General features: G+C 42.8%; 1 protein-coding gene across 2 annotated transcripts in view; it reads right to left on the reverse strand.

Moving 5' to 3' along the window:
- The window catches only part of ATR (ATR checkpoint kinase), a 340021-nt gene that overhangs the window by 231062 nt on the left and 84621 nt on the right, over nucleotides 1–24338 (reverse strand). For both annotated transcript variants that reach the window (XM_078666419.1, XM_078666418.1), the window contains exons 14-17: nucleotides 19384–19554; nucleotides 14096–14290; nucleotides 12586–12771; nucleotides 6882–6974 (exon numbers count right to left, since the gene is read on the reverse strand). In XM_078666419.1, coding sequence (XP_078522545.1) covers nucleotides 6882–6974; nucleotides 12586–12771; nucleotides 14096–14290; nucleotides 19384–19554 — 645 coding nt within the window. The remainder of the gene's footprint in view (nucleotides 1–6881; nucleotides 6975–12585; nucleotides 12772–14095; nucleotides 14291–19383; nucleotides 19555–24338) is intronic.

The raw sequence follows: 24338 nt of genomic DNA on the forward strand, positions 1-24338 counted from the left end.
TCCGGCGCATGTGCAGGGGATTAGTGCCGTACAGACGCCCACACAGAACGTCGGCTTACAGTGTCCAGCGCGAGATCGAGCCACATTAGGTAAGACTCGTTAAACGCCTTTTGAGTCCACAATTCTTCCTGTTCCTTCACTGTTCCCCATGTTTATACAATCCCCGTGTTTCCTTACTTTCAGGATTAATATTCCTTCTTGACGGCAGCCTATTTTTTAAGTTGATGCCCGTCAATTGAGCCAAGCGCCTGCCACCATGCAGGTATTTAATTCTTTACTGTTTTACAGTTGTAGATTCAGTATAAGTCGAGGATCGTTGCGTATGCCCCGCATTTCCGACAGACACTCGGTTTTGTATATAGCCTTCAAGTAGATTAGTACATTGTCCCTTGTGCATGCGACGCGATCAGATTTGTTCAGTCATTTTTCACACTTCAGTTTTACAAATAGTTTTTTTATGTGCAGACAAATAACACCCACCTTGGTTTTATAGGTTCCCTCCAAATAAGCCACACGAGGACCCCTCTGCCGTTGATCTCCTTGAATCCGTACACTCTTAACGGACTTCTAGGCTGATTACTCAGTTTGGTAAGATATTTTGTGACAATCTATTGTGATTCTATGCCTCCTTATGGCATATTTGGACGGCTATGAGTAAATGGGTATTATCATCATTTTTTAGTGAGATCATCTCCACGTACCAGCCAAAAGACATCCCCTGCGCCTTTCCAAAGATTTAGCTCATACCCGCCGACTTCCTGTTTTACTAGACAGGTACCGCCATTTATCTATTTTCATTACACGTTTTGTTGCCGGTGTGATGACTTTCACCCCTTTTACGTAATCACCCTTTTCCCTGCAGAGATTTCTGCTTCACTACGCCTTCCAAGTTGCCTTGCAGACCAGTTGGGTAAGCTGCTTTGGATGGTGGTGGTTCACTCTTCAGTTTAACATAGGCACCTTAAGAATTTTATTACATAGAGATCATTTTTATGTTTTTCAGATATTCCATTGGCCCTGAGGAGAATCCCACTTTAACTTCGATTGGGATTCAAACGCGTAGGCCCTTGTATTAAGTGTTGCTCTATCTTTAAACCCAAGTGTTGAAAAATACTGCACCTGAGTTTTGTACACATTGCCATACAAAAAAAATTGTTTTAATCTAATAATCTGTTTGGTATCTAAATTTCAAGTGTACTGTTTTCTAGGTTGATAAACATTTGTGTATTATACCTTACGTATAGATTTATTAAGCAACCTTTCCTATTCTTTTCTTTTTTCCCTCGCAGACATTTTTTTTATTGAGGGAATTGTTAGATCTTGCATGAATGGATGTATGCACTTTTGAATGACTGTGATATGCTTGATTAGTATGAATGAGTATATATATTGTTATATTGGTATTGAGTGTAATGGTGTAGTGTCTTATTGTATATAATATGTAAAAAATTTGAAAACTTTTTCCAAAAATTGAATGAATAAATCGCTATTAATTAGCAAAACCTCGGGCGGAAATGAGATTTCTTCCTTTGTGAGTTGAATTCATGTTTGACTAGTTGTATCAGTGTAGGCATTTCCCTTTGTTATATAGATAGAAGTGCTCAGCCTAACTGATTAGAGCCAACTCTTCGTTGCTAATACAGGAGGAGTTCATAGCACACACTGGAGCTGCACAATAAAGCTGCTCGCAATGCTGCCCCCGCCGGTCATTTCTACCAGGAGGATAGCTTTTCCATTTCAGTAGTGTCTTGTGCAATAGCAAGGTCTGTTATCCTGGAACTCTGCCAAGTCCTCCAGATTCTTTTGTAATCTCGTTCTTGTTTTCCAGTAATTTTGTGCTGTACTGCGAGGGTGAGTAATACTTTAAATAAACGCACCATGTTTGGATCAAGCAAATCTAGGACACCGAAAGTGTCCGTATATGAGAACGAGCGAGCACAAGCAGAAACTTTTACAAAACAAGAAGCAGGCGAGTGGTGCACGCGCGCCACAGGTAGACATGTGGTTTTGATTATCACGCCCGTGCCTGGGAACGATAATTGAAACCACATGGCCTTTGGTGCACGTAATAGACACCAATAGACCGTAGGCGGAGCTATGCGCCCGCCTTTGGCCTATTGGGTGCTCTATTGCTAAAAAACACGCACGCAAAGCCCAATAGCGTACCACAAGAGGAAAAGCACACACTTGTGCGTGTGCCATTCCTTGGTCAGCTACCCAAACCCCGTTTTTCCCCTACTAAATGTCTCTCGCTGCGCGAGCAAAACTGTGCACTGCAACGCTAGGCGCGAGACCTAACAAAAAGGAGGGTGAGGCAGACCGTAAAGGATGGCAAGTAGGAGAGGAAAGGAGAAGAGGTATGCAAGAGGAGTCCAGGGAATTTGTGGGATAGAGTGGTCAAAGGCAGGTTAAGGAGGGGAATGGAAGATGATGGATGGATGTGGAAACAGGTAAAATATGTATTGGAAAGAAGAGGAATGGGGTAGGACAAGCAGAGGTAGGGTGAAGAAGTGATAGAGGAGTAGAGTGCGAGGGAATGAAAGACAAAAGAAAGAGGAGAAGTATTGAGAACGGGAAGCTAGAGATGGGAGGATAAGGCAGAGGACAAGTGAGAAGAGAAGGAGAAGAAAAGATAAGGGAAAAGTGGAGGGGAAGCGAAAGGAGAAAGTAGGAAACGGTAAAGAACAACAGATGGGATACTAGGGTAAAGGGGTAACAGTTGAGAGGCAGATAGCGGTCAGGAAGGAGGGGAGGCAAGACGGAAGAAGATCAGGGATTAGGGTAGAGGGAACAGAATGGAAAGGAAATAGGAACGGAAAAGGAGAAGAGTCACAGGGAGGGAAATTTAAAGAAAAGGAGCAGGCTTGCTAAGGACATAAAGGGATGTGCATGTATAGACAATTAAGTGAAGGGAGAGGAATGAAATAGGGGTTGGGTGGAGGCAGAAGAAAAGTGAATGAAATAGGTAGGATAGTCCGGATGGTGAAGAGAGGAGAAGATGGGTGGGAAAATGGATAGAGGTAGGAAGGGTGGATATAGAAGGGAAAGAGATGATATTGGAGAGAAAGCAGGACAGGGGAAGCGAGGAGGTTTGTTACAGAACTAATGAGTGGGAAAGGGTAGAACAAGGACAGTGTAGAGGAGGAATGGATAAATGGAAAGAGGTGGAAGAAATGGGGGAAGAATAGTAGCACTGGGGTAAAAGGGTTGGAGAGGTTGGAAAATAAGGAAGAATAAAGAGGGAAGGAAAAGGAAGAGAACTGGGAAGGCATGAAAGAACGCAGTAGGAAAGTTAATGGAACTGAACAGGGCAGGTGAAGGGAAGAGATGGGAATGGAGGAGAATGTTGGGGATAGCACAAGAATAAAGATATGAGGAAAAAGAAAGTAGTAGCAAAAGGGAATAGTAGAAAGTGGAATAGGAGTGTAGAAGGATGAGAACAGAAAGAATATGGAATGAGAAATAGGAATGGGAAGTGGGAAAGCGATGGAAAGCAATAAATGGATGGGGCAGGATAGGTAAAAGGATAGCATGGGGAAGGAATGGAGCATGGAAGGGACGGGAAAGGGAGAAGCGAGGAAACGACTATGGGAGAGATGTTAAGAAGAGGAAAAGCGAGTACAGTGTAGCGAGGTGAATGGGAGAGTTGGGGGATGGAGTAATGAGTGGTGAGGGAAGGGTATAGGAGGGGAGAAGGATAGAGGAAAGAAATGTGAAGTGGGGAAAGGGAAAGGAGTTGGATAGAGAGGGGAATGGAAGAGGAAGACAAGGGGTCATAAAGGGATGCGAACACGGAGTTGGGAAAGGGAAATAAAAAGGGTGGATGGGTGAAGAGGGAGATGTGGTGAAGGAAAGAAAAAGGGAGGGAAGTGATAAAAAGAAGAGGGCTGTGAAGGGACTAAAGCAATGGGCAGGAATAGGAAAGAGGGATGGGAAAGGAAAGGAATGGGAGAGTAAACAGATGAGTGGTTAGGTTAGTCAAAGGAAAGGAAAGGAGAGGTACCGAGTTGAAAGGAAAGGAGAAAGGAAGAGGAAAGGGTGTGGAAATTGAAGGAATAGAGTGGTTGGGCTGATGTAGCCAAGAGTGGGGCAGGTTACAGAAGAAACGGGAAGGGCAAAGAAGGGAAAGGTATAGGCAGAGAAGGGACTGGATGGGTTGGCTATGGAATAGACACAGATGAAACAGGGAGGAGACAACTTGGGTGTGGTTGACAGAGAGAAGGGAATGGGAGTTGAATGAAAGTAAAGGGAGGGGGAGAGTAAGGGAAGTAGGTTAGGTAAGGTAAAATGTCAGGAAAATAGAGGAAATTGTAAAAGAGGGAAAAAGGTGGGATTGCAGGTGGGGAGGGATGGGAAGTGATGAGAAGGAAAGGGAAAGACAGGGAAGAGAAGCGGTTAAGTGGTAGAGTGTGTGTGGGGTGGGAAAGAAAGGGAACAGAGAAAAGGGAGAGGCATAGTGGAGTGAAGAGAGGAACAGAGAAGGGTGAGAAGAGACATTAAGAGATTAAAAGAATAATGAAGGATACAGTTGGAAACTGAATGGTTAGAAGAATGGAGTGGACGAATGTGGGGTGAAGGTATTAAGGGCTATGGTAAACGGGGGTTTCAAGTAAGTTTTCAGTTTGGTTTTGTTCAGTATTTAGGTCGGTTTTGGGTTCAGTTTGGTTTTCAGTCAGTTTTTGTTTGGTTTATTCACTCACCTTTGTTTCCTTGCCTCCGACCCTGCCCCCTTCCCCTTCCCGCTCAGCCCCTGCAGCTTCCAGCATCTCAGTGTCTCCAGCTCCAGCAGTAATCCTCATCATCCGGTGTCCATGTGTGTAATGCTGCAGTTCCCTGGTTACCACTCTTTTATACTGAGGATACGTCACAAAGGAGACCTTTCAACATGTCATGATAAATCACTTTGTGGGTGATGCCACTGGATGTAGGTAAACAGGCAGAGCAGGGCAAGGCATCCGTAAAATCCGATTTTGTGGCCAGATCCAAATATCAAGTCACTAAAATGCATCCAGTCCTTAATCGGAAAAGAAGGCCCTGTTCTTCCCGAAATGCCTCTAGATAAGGCTTCTCCCACAAGTACCTCATGAGCTACTGGTAGCTCGCCAAAGTAGCTCTCATGTGTGCAGCCCGGGGAGCTAAATTATCAACTTTTGCTAGGTTAAATTAATATATGTATACTAAAACTGAAAAGCATGTATTCAAGATGAAAACGTGTGTATTTTCAGAGGTCATAAGTTAATGTATACCAGAAAATGATTGAATTTTCAATATATATTTTAATCTCATATTTGAATGCTAAAAACCAAATGGTGTTGGGGAGCCCTTTCTAGTAATATTATTAACCTGGTTCTAGTGGCATTGCAGTGATGGTTGTTATGTTACCCATACAGAGACATTCCACATTGACAAATCATTTTTTACAGCACTGCTGGAAGCTGTACTATGTGCACGGAGGTGATTACTGCTGGTAATCTTGCATATGGTGGGCACTTATGTAACCCTGTCTTATGTGGTTACTATTACATATTTAATAACATTAGTAGCCCCAGAGGACTTTTATTGAACATAAGTAGCTCTTATTGCAGAAAAGGTTGGAGCCCCCTGCTCTAGAGTGCTGTTGATGTTTCTGTGCTTCAGTTGAGGTGGGACCTGGCCTCAAACTGCAGGTGTGTATGTTGTTTAAAACCTTTAAATAAAGTTTATTTAAAAAAACAAACTGCAGGTGTGTGATAGAATTGTGCTACTCTTCCCAGGCTTGAGCATAATAAAAAGTTAATCTGCACCTGTAGATTTAAGTCTACATGTGGGTGTAGATTCACTACTTTCATCGACTTTCCCAACAGTATGCCTGGAAAAGTGCTCGGGACAGTTATCCAGGTGTACTACTGGAAATGCTAGGTGATTCTTCATGTGGCCTCCTATTTCCTCCATGAAGAGCTCTCCATAGCAGAGAAGTCTGCACTGGAAGAATGGAGCCCTCCATGTAAACACACTTTTTTCCTCTCTACATAGATTTTTTTTTACCCTCAGAGAAGGTCCTTCCCCTACAACCTCAACCAAAAGTTCTCCTTTACACCCTAATACGAGAATTACCACAGCATTGGGCTGCAGTCGTTCTTTTACCATTTTCATTGTGGAAATGGAAATGCCATCAAAAGTACAGGTTTGGGGGAATTCAAAAACTGACAAGACACACCATGTATTAGGGCACCCTTTTTCCCACCCATGAATGGGATTTAGAATAGAATTTACAAGTGCAGGTTTCTCCACACTCGTGGAAATGCCGATACTCAAACCCATTTATGTCTGTCTTGTTAATTTGTGGCAGAAGTGAAAAAAAGTTATATTTGGTCATAAACTTGCATTTACAAATTAATTTACCTTTGTTAATCTGGCCCACAGTACCCCAGTCTAAAGGTTTGCACTTTTAAGGTCCACATTCTTAAAACCATTTACGCCTATTGGGAATACCTTTTGTTAATTCCTGACAGAAGTTAAAAAAAAGAAGAAGAAAAAAAAGGTACATTTATTCACAAGCTTTGGTTTATCACATACCTTACCATTGTGAATAGGGCCAACTTATTTCCATCCACATTCTTTGAATGGACTCTGGTAAATCCAATCATGGAGCAAGGCTACCAGAACTAGTTCTACCCATCCTTCCATAGTGAGCTTGCAGTCTTATTAGAACAAAGGCTGTTTTTTGCCAGAAATACCGCCCGTGTTTCAAAATAATTCCTTTGTGGCCCACTGCAACAAGCCACACCAGCCCCCTGTCTTCCTCGCCCATGCACAAATACATTTTGGAATCACAGATAAAACTGATTCAATTGTCAGGTGACTAGGATACCCCACCAACAAAAGGGAAGATTTTTGCTTACCAATTTTTTGTCTTCAATCCCAATGCTCGAGCTCAGGAGATGCATGTTAAAAAAGGCCAAAATCCCCAACAATTTAGGTTGTAGATAATCAGCCTGAAAAAACCACAAGAAATTAAAGTTTGTTTTAAAAGACGTAAGATGCAGTTACACATTGAATGTAAGTAAGGAGGTTGACACAGACTTCATGCATTGTTTAAAATTACTTCCATTCAGGAACATAGATACTCCTGACCCCTGCAGCAGCGATGCTGGGTTTCTGGCCAATGATACTGAAGTGGGCAAGCTTCAAGAGGGGAAATTGCACAGGAGCACTGGGATCCAGGCAGCACCTGCGGTAAGAAGGAAGGCGGAGTGCCTTTATCAAGGACACCAGGCCCATCACTTCAGCCGGTTTGGTGATTCAAAGAGAGATTCTAAAGGCAGATGGAAGGCCGGGAGGAGCATAGCACTGACCCTTTCTTGTAGGCCCAGAGATGGTATGTGTGCAGCACGCATCCACCTGTGGTCTTTCGTGCAGTCGATTTTCAAGTTTAACACACCCTTCAGATCATGGAAATCGAGTCACTCCTCTGTCTTCGAGGGGTGAAGTGGAGCAAATACCTCTAGCAAAGTGACTGTTTAGCCAATGAGGAAGGGTGTCACAACCCTGGGAAGGAACGCCTCCTGTGTCCTAAGCACTAACTTGTCTGGAAAGAGGCGTAGGGCGGTCATACTTACAATGCCCGCAGTCCACTCAATTAGCATATCGTGTGATGGGAGGCTCAAATGGCATGCATATAAGAGATACATAAGCTAAAAAACATAGAACGACTGCCTGAAAATTCAATTGGCGGAGTATCACATCATTCTTCAAGGATGCTTACCAAGTCATCTCGGAGTCATTGTATATATGTATATATTTTCAGCAATTATGTTTATCAGACACATACAGCGTCATCAATGCCATCAGCCAAAGTTTTATCAAAAATATATATTAATTATTGTGGTCATATCCATATAAAGATACATATATCTATACATGTCACAACGCAAGACATTCCAAGGGTCCATAAATTTAAAGAAAGGGAAATACTATACACTCAGGAGTAACCATAGACCTACCCCCACTGATACTCAAGACTCATCACCCATACAACTCACACCGCATTCGTTCAAAGGACACCCTTACACATATCAAAAACCCACAGGCGATAACAGCACAAAAACAAATGATCACAAAACACAATAATATAAAACATATATAAAAGAGAGAGAAAAATATTCAATTATTTTGCATACCAAAATGCAATCAATTTGTTTCTTAAGAATAATTGATTGATAGATCATACATTAAGTTTCCTAATAATCACGTCTTGTTATCTAGTAGTGCGCCAACGCACGTTTCGGTGGACCCGCAATCTTGGTCACACCTTCAGGGTACTAAAAACATCAATAACAGGGCAACAAGGGGGTACATCCTGAGACAAATCTAGAAATGCAAGATAGGATCATAAGCATATATATATTATATATATTATATATATATATATATATATATATATATATATACATACATATACATACCCACGTAAACTAAATCAAAATCATAAAACTTAAAAAATATTTGGTGTACAGAAAGAAATGCATAGAGGTAACCTTATAGCCCCGTCCTTCAGTGTTCTAAGGTTTCACAAGTAATAAACAAAAGAAAAAGATAAAAAATATATCTAATGACTGAAGATTTCTCTCCATACAAGTAGAAGTGGTCCCTAGATAACACCAGACCTATTTCAGAATTGTGGTGCAATACCTGTATACCTTATATCCCACTGTAGAGTTTTAAAATTGCATTAAGAGGCAACAGGACAACATGTGTCCCTTTTGGTGGCAGATACCTGGCTCCTGGTGGACCGCTCAATACTAAGGCAGAGCTCCCCTGTTGGTTTCTAAATGTAGATGGAGCTATGTAGATGGAGCTATGTCCATAGAGCTATATCCACAGCTCCAGCAGATACCCTAGATGGATACAGACAATAATATGAAGCAAAGCTCAATTAGTCCATGTCTGAGAACAGCCTAATGTCTCCATATGCAAAAATATCCAAGAGGTTTTGAATACCTTTATGGGTGGAAGAACGAGATATCCAGCGGAATGGCACAGAAAATAAGGCAGGAACGGCTCAGAACGGCCCTAATCTTGCAGTGCGAATACACACATAGACAATGTCCGTCTCAATATCTCCAGGGCGGCAATTTAATCAAACATAATTTGCAGAGAAACCAAAAAAATATAAATATATCCAGTTGGTACATGATTATCAGCATACTGAGATCTTCAATGGGCAAGGGATATCCTAGTAAAAGGACCGAGTGCGCAAAGAAATGAAGGAAGAAACACTTGGAAATGTGTAACACAAATGAGGCCAGGGTCCGCCCCAACCTCTGTGGAACTAAGAAGGCAGTGAAATCTATGGGGGATACACAGGCGGGAAGAGCCTGTTGAACAGCTCGATAATATCCACGAGCGTAAGAACGCCTGAAAAAGAAGCCGGGGAGTCGAAAAGATCACAGCGGCACTTACCTCAAGGATTTTTGGACCAAAAGGAATCCTAGTCTCTAAGCAGCAACTTGTCTAGAAGGAAGTGTAGGGCGGTCATACTTATAATGCCTGCAGTCCACTCACCTAGCATGCCGAATAGCTTTGGGTAAACATACGAATCAAACCTTTAATAAAACACATAACAGCTGTTGACTTCAACAAGAATAGCTGATACGGTAAACAGAGAACAGCTGAAAGGGCTGACATATTACCGTTCATGGTACCTACTGAAACACCCTGATGGACTAATGAAAAAACATCAGAGCATTTAGCCTGTACGGAGTCTATATTTCAGGCTCCATGACGGTCAACTAACTTCTCATGACACCCCGCAGAGATGGTCGTTGTGGTAGGGCATATGGCAGCGAGGATGGCATCAACCACCTTGGTAGATAAGTTAGAGGTATTCAACTGCCGCCATTCCATTTTGATGCATGTAGGTGTGTGTTATGGAGTCGAATGCAAAACCCTGCCCTGTTGTTGTTGTTGACAAAAGGTCCATCCAACATGGTAGCCTGATTGGATGATCTATGCTTATGAACTTTGGGCACCACCCTCTCATGGCCCAGTCCAGGGCAATTCAAATAACTTGGGCCCCTCTGTCCTGATCAGAACCGGAGGCAGGAAAGTTTGTGGTGGGAATGCATACAGGAGCCCCTACTTCCATACCAGACAGAATAAATCTCCTAACTAATGCAGTAGAGGAATCTGGCCAAGAGGAGCATGGCACTGAGAACAGAGCTGTGCTTTTAGTTTATCTTGGCTGGGAGAAGGTGTCAAAGGAGCTCCAAACATGCATCATAGTCCTTCCACCCATTTTTGATAAAGGATCACTCAAAGGATTCTTTTACACTTTAGGGAGATCAGTCTGGCCATAACATGCTGGCAATCATGCATTTGCATTGTAAAAGGCATAACGTAGCATAACTGCAACTTCAGAACTATTAAAATTGTTTAGAGCTACCAATTTCTTAGAATATTTGTGAAGAAAAAAAAAGATATATATATATATATATATATTTGTGTTTTTTTTTAAATACACGAAGAGGGAACAGCATTAAAAGGTTTGAAGACCACTGTTGTAACCCCACAAGAAAAGAAAGTGCGTGTGTGACTTTCCCCATTAAGCTGCACTGTCACAGAAGAGAGTGGTAGGTTTTTTTGGCTCCATCATGTGTGCACTTACTCTACTTTGGACAGGTTGCTTTGTTGAGTTGGGATCAACATCAAGAAACCCTTCAATGATGCAGAAAGAAGCTTTCTCTGTCCACAACACTAGTCTGGGGAAGACCAGCAAGACAGCTTTTGCCTGGAAGATACTATGCTTTCACAAAGAGGAAGCCAGGTGCAAGTTCAACTATCACCTTTAACAAAGAGATATGGACAGCTCTGTGCCCCAACTGCTATGTTCTGCTCAGTAAGATGAGCAACAGACCTAGGAACTGACTTTGATTTGCTGAGGCAGGGTACCTAGCACAAGTAATATGGGGGAACAAGATCCCTGAGGCACAGGGCCCATTATGGAGACATGACTATGCAACAAGAAAAATGCGCTTGTCAAATTTTCAAATGCTGTACAAGACCTGAATGGTTGGTTGGCCTGACATCAACTACCACAAACTTGGGATATAAGGTGAACTTGAAAACCGGAATATTGGTTAGATTTTGACTACCTTCCTTGCCACCCTCAACATTTCTCCCTTAAGAGACCCTGCGTTGATATTTCCACGACCGCAAAGAGTGAAGGAAGAGCTCAAGTACACCTAGGGGAAGCATCAACGTTTAGCTGGCAGAGGTGCTTTCCCTGCTCTGAGCCCTTTCACCATGTTGCCAATTATTGTAGGTTGTCCCACTTTTCTCCTTCCTGCTAAACAAATACACGTAAGGTCACACTGCCCTTAGCCTCATCTGCGAGAATGCAGCACATTTTCTGTAACCTTATCAGAGCTGGTGCTGTGGATGTGTCCTGAGACTAAGGGGCCCCTGCCAGCAGACTGATATGATACCCCATCGCAAAAAAAGGCTTGCTGCTGGCAGCACCTAACAGCAAGTAACAGAACATACTTAGTTACTCATGCAAAGCAGAGGTACATCGCCTACTCGACATTCATAATCAAACACAAAGGTACCCCCTTTTCAAACATGTGCTCTGCAAAATGATTTGATAGGTAATTGATTAAGAGGGGTCAGTATATTTCCTTTCTGGTTAGAAATGCATTTGACATTGGCAGGACCAGCATACCTCAACAAAACTATTGTCCTTCTACACCCCGAACCGCCAGTTTCGCTCTGCCAACCTCGCCCTCTCCACCGTCCCACGCACCCGCCGAATGACCACCGGCGGCAGATCATTCTCTCACCTCGCCGCCAAGACAAGGAACACCCTTCCCACCCATCTGCGTCTGACCCAGGACCTGCTGACCTTCAGGGGACTTCAAGACCTGGCTGTTCGACCAGTAGCTGCTCCCCCCCACCCCTCAGCGCCTTGAGACCCTCACGGATGAGTAGCGCACTCTACAAATGATTGAGCGATTGATTGATTGATTGACATTAACACTATCACATGTAAAGCAACTGACAGAGACTGGGGAGAGGAGTTAGCCTAACGGCTAAGGCGCTCGACCTCGGACCTGGGGATCTGGGTTTGAGTCTCGGTAACGACGCCAAAACCTCCTGTGATTCTGGGCAAATCACTTAATCTCCCCGTGCCTAAAATTTTTTTAAAAAAATGGAAGTGTGTGTCCTCATGTAAAACGTAACTTGTGCTATGTAAAGCGCTCTGATACCTGATTCGGTTCGGGTCTAGTTCGCGCTATATAAAACTCTACAAAAAAAAAAAAAGCAGATTGAGCTATTAATGTGTGTTATTTTTGTGTTGATTGTATCCAAGTTTGGAAACTTGTATCACTCTCCAAGAGTAATTTTTGAAAAGTTTGACCTCACAAACACAGGAAAATTACAGCCTAAACAGGAGGTACATGGCTGTTCAGGGAGCTTGCATTAGTACCTAGTTCCTGAGATTCCAAGAAGCAGCAAGATGCAACATTAGCTAGAAGGATTGCCCCTGAATCCTTAGACCTGGAGATCAGAACTTCTTTAACCGAAATGAAGCAAGTGAATTCTTACCATGATGTCAGCTGATGTGATGTCCCTCGGACCTTGATACGGGTCATCACTGGACGCGAATGAGGCCAGTATTGCCAGACCATTGAAGACTTGCTGGTAGTGCTCACCAATACGCAGTAAGAGCTCATTATGAAGGCCCTGGTAGTCCTGCCTCAGGAGACTGCCCAGCTCAATCTCGGTTTCATTCTGAACAAAAAGCCAAAATCGAAAGCGGAAAGGGTCAACAGCTCATCTTAAACACTAAGAGAGGAGAGAAATTATATTTAACTCTAATTTAGTGCATAAGGCACACTGAGTTCCAAAAGGGCAATGCATTTGTAAAAAACACATACTGATCTTTCCAAGGATGATGAAAATTCATATTGACAACTCCACAAAGTTCAGCTTGGATTTAGACACAGAAAAATAATTTTTGAGTAATAGCATATGACCCGATCAGGATTACAAAGCGACTTTCAGTGTCACCTCAAACTGCAATGCAAACACAGTCTTTATTCAATTCCAGGTCTTTCTACAAAATCCTCTCAGAGGTTTTTCAAAATGGGTTTGCTTCTCAATGTCTGAGTCCTTGTATGAGCACAGTGTCTGTCAAAGGATAGGAAGCACCATCAACTTGCAGGGGCATTCTGATGTTACTGAGGACACCACATGAATTCATGTTAAGCATGTCTAAATCGGCATCTAATCCCCTATAGGTCTCTCATTTCTGAAATCAGTAGAGCTGGAGTCCTGTGTATCAGGAACGTATAATGAAATGTTAATTTGTAAAAAATTAAGACTTCTCAACAGAAGGTGTTGCAGAAGGCGGGGACCTGTAATAGATAAAAGGACCGTACTGACTTCATCCGTGACCAATATCTAGCTATCTATGAAAGTAGTGTAAAATCCAGTCATATTTCTGCATAGTAAGTTTACTGTCTGAAAGTGGAATGACAAGTTTACTACCAGGAACAGTAAGACACCATGATCATTGCCAGGGGCTCTCATGGAGACAGGCTCATTCAAATTTTAGAGGACAGCCAGGAAGTAAGCTCACCAACAGGATAATCTATTGACCCAAATGACACAGAGGGAGCTCCTTCCAACTGCGCCGTTCAGAAACCAACCTGTACGCAGAAGAATCGGTTGACTCCATCAAGGACAAACCAGAAACACAATCTAAACGTGACATTCCTTGAGCTGGTACAGCCACAGGAGCTCCAAGCATAAAAGATCTGGGACACTGATCAGTCAGACACTTGGCACTATCCAGAACAGTTAAGCAGCAGAGGTGACCCAAGGAACAATCAACAGGCTACACTCAGAGCCACCAAAGATAGACATAAGGCTCAGTCACAGACAAAAACAGACAAAGGTGGCAGCAAGGCATCCTGGAAAGTAACTTTTTCCATTGAAATGAACACCAGCAACTGCATCTTATAGTAAGGTACAACACCACTGCCATCCCCAAACACTATGCGACCTAAAGAGTCCGTAAAATATACTTCAAATGCGGTCAACAGCAGATTACCTTGAGATAGTGAAGTGCTTTTTCTAGCTCGTCCTTGGAGCAGGAGCAGACCAGATGAGAGAAGATGTACTTAAAGTTATTAATCAGGATCTCGCGACGATTCACATTCAGTTGCTTGGCTATAGTGCGAATAAGTGCAGAGGCAGTAGGACTGGCCTTCGCAGCCAGGTATGGGAGTAGAAGCTGTAAGGTTCGCTGTTTAAAGACAAGAACAAGGCAAAAATAATTATTGAACAGCAATCTGCACATCTATACTTAGCTACAAATACTATACTTGAGGCTACAAATAAATATATTACTCGTTTCCTTAGTGCACACTACTGACTATATTATATTTTAGTTCTTAGACAACTCGATGCTGATGATGTTTCCCTTTGGAAAAGAAAGCATGCTGCAATTTCCACCTACAACCTGCACGTTTCCTAAAGGCACAACTGCAGTGTTTAAAATGGCAGAATTCTGAATCACAGAATGACAATCAATTTGTATATTAAGCAGTACTGCCAAACACAAGATTTAGAACCAGTTTCAGACTGACACTGATAAGACTAGCAAGGTTTCCAAACTGCTCATTAGCTTGAGAAAAAAAAACAGAGGATCATCCACAACAAATTAATATATTCACCATTACAAATGAAATATTTTAAGACCAAAAAGAAATATTGACATTTAAAGATGACTTCACCATAAGTACAAAGTCACTAGGCTTTTAAGTCAAAATCAACTATTTCTTGATAGGACAAATGAAATCAGTAGCAACAAACCTAAATACAACTGAGCCTACTTTAGAAAATCAAGTTCTGTCTCCTGCCCTCTGAAGGCACGCCAAAGGCAAGTATAGTTGTGCATGACCGTGCCCAGCACCACGACCCCTGGACCTCCCGTCCCGAGAAGATACACAATCTTCGAGTCCTACACCCTAAATCCCGGACACCGGAACAAACAGAGCCACCACACCAACCTACGCTCCTCGGTAGGACCTTTCACCTGCACCCACTGCTACTTCAGCTGACACAGCACACACACCAGCCCACCGACCATCCCCACTCCGCACACATCACAGACACCACCTGAACAAAAACACGCACGGTTCTCAACACACGCTCACTATGCAAACACATCAGAGATTTGAGTCCTCAACTCCACCCTCACACCCGACGTTCTCTTCCTCGCTGCGACCTGGCTCATCCCCATTTCCGCACCCGACATTGCCCCCACAATCCAAGAAGGGTACAAGATCAGCCACCGCGACCACATAAACAAGACTGGCGGAGGTATCGCCATCATACACAAGAAATCCATCCAAAGCGCCACCACAAATGACATCACTCAAGCCATGGAACACCTCAACTTCCGACTCTAAACAAGCAGCAAACCCACCATCAGGGGTACCCTCGCATAGTGTCCTCCAGGACCACGTCCAGCCTTCTGCAACATCATCGCTAACTTCATCACCCCCCTTCGCTATAGACTCCAACAACTACATTCTCCTCAGCAACCTAAACTTCCATCTTGATGACCACAATAACATCAACACTACCAACCTCCTCGACAACTTGAGCCACATCTAACTCGCACAACTTGCCCACGATCTCAGCAAACCACAGGCCACACGCTAGGACCCATCCTCACCTTCAGCGACCGCATCAGGTACAGCCACATCACGGAACTCACCTGGACCCCATCGACCACTTCAACATCACCAGCTCACGGACCTCCACCCCCAGTCTGCCCAACGCTGACTGCAACAAAGTTTCTAAGTACACATGGATTAACACCCTCAACACCACCCACCCCATCTCCTTCAACAACCAAGTCCAGAATGTCAGAAACCTTTAACAATTTGATCACCAACTGCGCCAACAGCATCGCTCCTACCGCAACAACAACTATGGAACGTCCACCAAGCAGTCTAGCTTGTAGACTGAAGACCTCACACAACGACACTGTAAACAACTGGAAAGGAGACAGCAAGAATATGACTGATAGGAACGCCTTCAAGACAGCTCTCAACCTCTACCATAGACAGTTGAGAGAATTGAAGAAAAAGGCCTTAGCCTCACGCATCAAATCAAGCTCCATTTACGGCACAGAACTCTTGAACATTATCAAAGAATTCTTCAACCCCTCAGCTGCAACAAACAATTTTGCCCGCTGACAGGAACTTGGCGACAACCTTGCAAACTTCTTCCACGACAAGATCACCAACATCTACAGACACTTCAAACCCCAGCCCAAGACCACTGACTTTTTCAAGCAACACAACGACCCCGCTACCATCACAGACATCCGAATAACCAAGTCAGCTCGCCCCACAGGACACTGCCACCATCATGAACTCGGCCTCTCAGGGGCACCAATCGACCCATGTCCTCACCACATCTTCAGACAAAGCCAGAATCAACCACGTACTCACCACCTTGTTCAACACCTCAATTGCCACGGCCACCTTTCCAGAGGACTGGAAATATGCAAAAGTCTAGGCCCAGCTCAAGAAACCAACGTCAGACCCCAGCGACCGAACGATCTCCCTGCTTCATTCCCTGACAAAGTATTAGAAAAAGCCATCAACCAGCAACTTTCCTCACATCTGGAACAGAACCTCCTACTCGACTCCTCCCAATCCGGATTCTGCAGCAACCACGGCACCAAGACAGCCCTAACTGCAACATCTTAGCCCTACTCGACCGAGAGACTGTGGCTCTGATCCTCCTAGACCTCTCAGCAGCCTTCGAAACTGTCTTCCACCACACACTCATCACAAGGCTGCATAACATGGGCATCCAGGGAGTCACCCTCAGATCGATCGCCTCTTTCCTCACCGGAAGAATGCAAAAAGTCTGCCCTCCCCCCCATCACCTCCGAACCCAATAAAATCATTGGTGGCATACCCCAAGGATCCTCCCTCAGCCCCACCATCTTCAACACTTATATGACACCTCTGGCGAGCATCACCAAAACCCACGGGCCCAACATCTTATCCATGCAGATGACACACACATCATCCTCTCTCTCTCTCCGAAGACACCACCAACACAAGACCAACTTTCACAACTGCATGAGAGACGTTGCCAACTGGATGAAGGATAACTGACCTGAAACTCAACACGGGCAAGACAGAGGTACTGATTTTCAGAAACAAAAGCTACCCATGGGATGCATCTTGGTAGACCGCAGACCTACTCCTACCCCTACTGACCATGCTGGCAATCACTCTGGGCAACAAGCTAACCATGACGACTCAAGCCAACTCTGTCTCCTCCTGCTTCTTCATCCTCCGCATACTTCGGAAGATATTCAGATGTCTACCCCAAAGCTCAAGACAGGCCTTCAACTCCAGCTGACTGGACTACACCAACGCTCTCTACGCAGGAATCGCAGCTCACCTTCAACAACGACTATAGACCATGCAGAGCGCTGCAGCCAGACTAAACCTGGATCTTCCTAAATTAACCCACTTCACCCCTACCTCAGGAAACTCCACTAGCTCCCTGTGCAGAAAAAGATGTCAGTTCAAGCTCCTGACCTATGTATACATTGCCCTACATGACTATGGACTTGCCTACTTGAACCACCACCTAAACTTCCATCAGCCACCTCCGCTACACGTCCCTTTCTCTAACCCTCACCCATCCACATCCGATGTAGCAGATGCAGAGGTCGCTCCTTCTCCAAACAGCGAAGATGTGGAACGAGCCACCCTTTCATCTATGGACCTCCCCCTCTCTACCAGCGTCCTGAAAGTCCCTAAAGACCTGGCTATTTGGCTAATCAACTGGATCCTGACAGCGCCTGGATACTTTTACAGGTGACAAGTAGCGCTCTACAAATCTATTGATTGATTGAATCTTCATCTTTTGCTCCACGTCCAAACTCTACTATCCCATTCTTTGACGACGAACCCAGCATGACCCACCTGAAGTCAGATTTTCATGAGGCAGCTCGACTAATCAATAGTCAAAGAGGTAGGGGCCAGTTTGCACTGACCCCTCCAATACCTGGTGCATCATACTCAAAGCCATCAACAGCAATAGCACAGATTATCTTTCAAACTTTCCAGCTCCAGCTACTCCCACCACCACATTGGGAACCTCCCTGACAAGAATGAAAATCAAGAAAGCACACAAAAAGGAACAAAAAATACAAGATTTGTAAGAACCTTCCTGTTTTTCCAAGGCTCTCCCATCACCCCAGAAATGTAGGAGTAAACTATGAACCAAACTCCACAGACAATTTCACCCTCTACCTAACTAGCTCTACGTCTACTCTACCTTATGCTTGCTTCTAAACTCAGGAATAGCAGCCTACTCCAAGTACTTCCACTCTATATATACCCCATGTGCTATGGACACTACCAGTCAACTGCCTGTAATCGGCACCTCAACTGCTCATAAAAATGGGTAAATATCCTTGAATTACATATCTTTAGCTCATCTTCTAAGTGCTTTGTTTGTCCCGCAACTAGGTCCACAATATATAAATGCACTAAATTAAATAAATATTGGACTATACCCATCAGCACCATGCACAGAATGCTAAAACTAGGGAGTCAATGACAATGTTTAGACTGTTGCACTGAGACTGGGAGAGCCAATGGCAGTGCTTAGAATGTTGCACTAACTACTGTGGGTCTATTGCATTCAACATTCAGTGGCAGGAAGACAAAGCAGACAGAAAGGGTGGATGTGTTTATTTGGCTTATTGAATCAGAGTAGATGGAAGTGTGCTAACAGGTTGATTGTCCACATGCTGTGTAGAGTTAAGAGCTGCTAATTGCCCTCTTGATATGTTCGCTCACCCCGACTCTGGACTATAATTGTGGCGCAGACCTGTGAGTACAGGTCAGTGCAAGCTTCATACTTCTGGGGAATGCATTTCTGCAGTGAATTTTAAGTTTGCTTTGCATGGACAGGAGGAAGGAACTAGGACAAAGCAATGGCTTCAATAACACTTTGAAAGTGTACAAGTTCTTTCCAGAAGCCACTTGTGTCCTATGTACAGATGTTCCTTACAGCAAGACTAATGAAAAAATGAGGGCCCAGTTCAAAACAGGTATCCCAAACTACACACAATGTGTCAGTAAAAAGATTCAAACATCAGCTCAGCATAGCTCTTGATTATCAAGACAAAAGGACAAAGTATTTCTATTGCAGACAGAGAAGGCCCTAACCTTAGCAATCTCAAAGCTCTGCCAGGACGTCAGAGGCAGTCATAAAGCAACACATAGAGGGTACCAAGGTGGTGCCTATGCTGACCACACTCGTGCGATGTGGCAGTCCCCAACTTACTGTCAAAAAACGATTAAGATCTGGGAAATCAAATACACTGGCGATCTCAGATAAGATGTCAAGAGCCACCTCTCTGCGATGAGCCACTTCTTGCTTCTGTGTCTCGTTGCTCTGCCCTGGCGTGCTGCAGAGCGCAGCCCTCTGACTGGAGTGCAGTGATTCCACTAGAAACTGGAAAGGTAAACACATCACTTTACTTTAGGATACTTCTAGGAGGAAACATGCATGCTAGCAAAGAAACGTGATAATTCCTGAAGCTGGCACAACTGTCTTAACTATGAAACATAGCCTTTTGGAAGCACTTGAATAATAATGTTGTGGCTGGGTATACTGAATAAAATCTGAAGCAGGGCTCTATTTTGAAAAATGAATACCATAAATCTATCTAATTCTTCAATATGTACGTTCAGTGATTGCACTGGCACAAATATAACAGACATATTTGCACTCGTCTACAGTTAGGCAAGAACTCCAAATTTGGTAGAGGTGGTGAAGTTTAAGGGCCTTTGTGAATTCTAAGTTCATAGCTGTGCCCTTAGTGCTTGTGAAACCTTTTTTTTTAATTAATCCCTTATCTTTTTTTTAACATATCCGTTTTTACAACTTGACTGCATCTAAAGGTCGTTTCAAAGTAAGTGGTTGCTCTAGCACCAAAGGGGTGCATAATGTTCTTGGGCCACTAGAAATTCCTTTAAAATCAAAGCCAATCAAATCTCCCCCCCCCCTGTACAGGTAGGGAATATTTCATAAAGCTGTTCCCCCCACGTTAGTAGATCTTTTAAACTTAGAAAACAAGTTTTGTTGGGTAGGGTGTTGGACATGGCTGCATCAGCTCTAAACTCATTGTACGACCAAAACTCATAAATAAATCCCATTCTTCAAAATGTGTTTTGTACATTATACCACACTGCTTCCTCGGGTAGTACACTGCTGTTTTACTATTTGCCCCAATTAGTATTGATCTGTGTTACGCCATTATTACAATTTAGTTTCAGTGCAAGACGTACTACACTGAGCTCAAACACACAGATGTCAAGACTATGCTTCATAAATGCCCACCAACCTTGAACTGTGAGATATCCCAAGTGGCCCCGTCGCCCCAACAGAGAAATAGGTCATACCACTGTCATATCTGAAGGAGTCACCTCACAAGGAATTCCTTTTTCAATTGCGTCCACAAGGGAACAGGTTATACTGTCTTTGTAAAAAAACAAACACTTTTATTAAAGTGGACTCAGGTCTGCTTTCACAGATCTACTCATTCTCAAGGGCCTTTTAGTATACAGTACTAGAAAATGGCATAAGTCATGCTGCTGGAAAGCAGCTTCACTGTCCTCACCAAAAGAAACTGCTAGGAAAAAACTGTCAAGGACAGAAACCTGCAGCTTCAATATTAATGATTGCTTCCAATTCTTGGGGTGGAAAAACCATTTCCCATTTCGCAAACTTTCTCAAATTATCGAACAGAGGAAAATCCTTCTAATTTACATACCCTGATTTAAAGAACTCCGCTTTGATGAACCAATCATCTAGGTAAGAGAAAAAGTACCTATCCTCTACTAATGCCATGAACCTTCAGAATAACTGTGGGTGGGAGATAAACTGAAAGGCAAAACTTAAATTCAGAACGGTTACCCTTTTAAAAACCTTAGGAATCACCTCATCACAGGATTGACTGAAATGTGAAATGAAGCATCCTGAAATTGGTTATACATTACCATTCTCAGATTCCGACCTTGTAAGTTTTTTTTTTTAATAATAATTTGTAGGTTGAGTTTATGGCTTAGTCCTGAAAAAGGACCTTCCGCCTTAGCATATAGTCTTGAATCCACACCTGTATTTCACTGCTTCATTCATTAAAGTCTCTGTTTCTTGGAGAAGAGATGTACGGCAAGAGTGATGCAAAGTGTTGCCCTTATAGAGAAACCTCTAGTATAATCTGTTTAAACTAACTTCTGTTTCGTAAAGAGATGAAAAAAAAATAATTTTAAGGGAACCATTTTTTTTTTACATTTTAAGGGACTTCAGTCTACTTCAAAGGTAGGGTGACCGTCTCCCTCATTACGGACACTGTTTCCAGAGCTGAAGCTTCCTGAGATACCCTAAGTCTTGTTTTGCTTCTGAGGAATGACTTGGAAACAGAGTCTTTTATGCCCCTATATCAGTGCTTCCCAAACGTTTTACAATCACAACCCAATTTTTAGATCAACAAACTTTTGCAACCCACCTAGCTTTAATGGTAATATGGTGGGTGATTGTTTAATGTAACTAGAGCATTTTGTTGCAGTCATTTACAGGCCGTTCGTTTTTCATTTAAATGGCTGCTAAATTTGCGTAGTCATACAAGCTTTACTAATTAAAACTATATTGCACACAAATGATGTGTGCAAATAGTAAATATTTATCATTTGTGCATCACAGAATAAATTATCCTGATTTGTTTTGCTATTATTAAAATCTGTTTCCAGCGCACTTCAGAATCACAAAAAATGTGCTTGATGTTTGCTTTTGTAACTGCTGAACATGTACAGGTCATTTACAGTTATTTACATTTTGTTGTGCATTACAAACAAAATGACAACATTTCCTTTCGCACTCCTTGAACTCCGCAAGATTGTCTCATAATTCTCTATACATTTTCTTTTTCTGACTGCAAAGTGAGAGGAGTTTGTAAACATCAATTATCAAGTTAAAAAATAAGCAGCAATTTGTCAAAATACATAGACTGACATGACCTCTATCTCTGAAGCACAATAAATGTGCCAAGATAAATACAGAACTTAAAGGAATCTTTAAATATAGCAACCTACCAAAAATCGACTTGCAACCCACCAGTGAGTTACAACCCACAGTCTGGGAAACACTGCCCTATACAAAAGCCAATATGGGCCAGATGTAGTATTTACTGCTCTCAAAATGCTGGTCGTAATTTACTACCAATATTTTTGCGACCAGTAAATAATTTTTTTAACTGACCTATGGAAAAATAGGTAAGTTCAGAAAATTCAAATTAGGAGTGGGTCGCAATCGGACCTATTTTAATTAATATTCATATGATAGCTCGCAACTTGAGACTCACTTCGACTGGAGGCCATCACAAGGAAAGTGGCCTTCCGGGGTCAGCAGACCAGGATGTCTGTGAATGCCTTTTAATAAAGTAAACTTTTTTTAATGCAGTCCTTTTGTTAAAGTAAACATGGTTGCCTTTAAATAGAAAAGTGTACTTCTTTGTAGGAGTGTTAGCCATTGCCTACTCCCCAACACATTTTTCACCTTAACTTCCCTTTCATGAATAGATGTCCACCACAACTTGAGGGATCAGTAAAAATGTCATTGATTTTCAACCAGATTTCGGGCATCCAAGACTGATATAAAGGATATCTATTTGGTATTTGGACACTCCTCCAATATACTGAATCGGTATCCATATGGAATCCTATTTTAGTTGAGGAAACTTTACTGACCACCAACATGGGATTAGAGCATACAACAAAGCAGTTTAACAGTTATAAATGTGGAATCAGAACATTTCCCATAGTTAAAATGCTTTATACATCTGGCCCCATGTACATATTCCAACAGCATAGCAGCATTTTAAATCTCTCTGTTTAAACTGAATTTGCTCCTATGCAGAATACTGAGCTACTGCTAGGCTCGAATTCTCTTAAATACTAGACTTCTTTTTAAGAAATGATTCTATTTTTTAAATACTGAGAAAGGTATCTGAAAAAAAGAAAGGGTTTTCATACTATAGAATATATGGTTCTACCTATCCTCAACTTATTACTATAGAGAAAATATATTTTTCATTGTCTTTTACAGATGGTAACTCTCCCTCAATTACGTCATCCACTTCCTCCTCCCTTAAGTCATGCTGGTAATGCAAACGGGACCTACAGTAATACAAATAAAACAAGATAAGTGGGTATGGTTAAGTATTGTGAACCCCTTTACCATCGCAAGATAGACTGAGATTTTCACTTATTAATTTCCCATTCATGATGTAAATAGGACGTTTATCGTTTCCGTCCCTTAACTTCGGGATAAGGAACACCGTTCTATGAAATTGTCATGAAAACTAACACCAACATACATTCTCCGATGTCGGGGCCAAGATCCGACTACACTTCCCAGGATATACTGCAGGAACGTGTAACGGAAGTCAAAGGGCGACGCACCTCCACGTTGCATCACGTGGGACGCGGTACGTAGAACCCGGGAAACGCCTTCCGTTGCCTTTTAATCCGTACTGAAATCACACACCTTAACTGCACGGTGTTACGGATAGCGGGGCTAGAGGAAGGACGCCTCCCACGGAACGGTAAGGAGCGGGTGATCCACTCTTATGGGGGAGAAAGAGTATGAGGAGGTCGTACTCCTTTGTAGAGACTGGGCAAATAACGTGATCGATATTCGAGTTACCAATTAATTTAACATGGGGGCGAGGGAGATGTAAAAGTAACACGCTTTTTTTCTCTTCCTTTCTTTCCCCTCTTAACTATGCGCATATAGATTGTGTTCTCAGGGGACCCTCCCGCCGGACACCAGTTCGAGTTCATAAATTAAATGGACTCGGTGAGTAATGTAACAAACAATTTTACTTTATTTCATTTTATCATGGTTTATCTTCTAAGGGTAACAGATCAGAGTTCACAGTGGGACATCACGGGGAGATGTTTGCATTGGTGGTGATGTTATAAAGTCAGTTCTAATGTTACGTACACTGGCAAACTATAGTAGACTAATATACTGATTCGGGCCATCGAGCAGATTTTTGCCGATAGCCCTGGGTCACAATTCAAGTAGAAGGAATGTGATCACAGAAACCATGACACAGAATGAGATGGCAGATAGAGAAAAATGGGGGGAAGGAAGGAGAGGGCTTTTGTGGGCTAATATCACACCACGACATTTTCCTTTTTTTTTTTCCCCTCAGTAAATGTGTTCCCGCACTT

Source organism: Lissotriton helveticus, chromosome 11 (assembly GCF_964261635.1).
Source record: "Lissotriton helveticus chromosome 11, aLisHel1.1, whole genome shotgun sequence".
Taxonomy (NCBI): domain Eukaryota; kingdom Metazoa; phylum Chordata; class Amphibia; order Caudata; family Salamandridae; genus Lissotriton; species Lissotriton helveticus.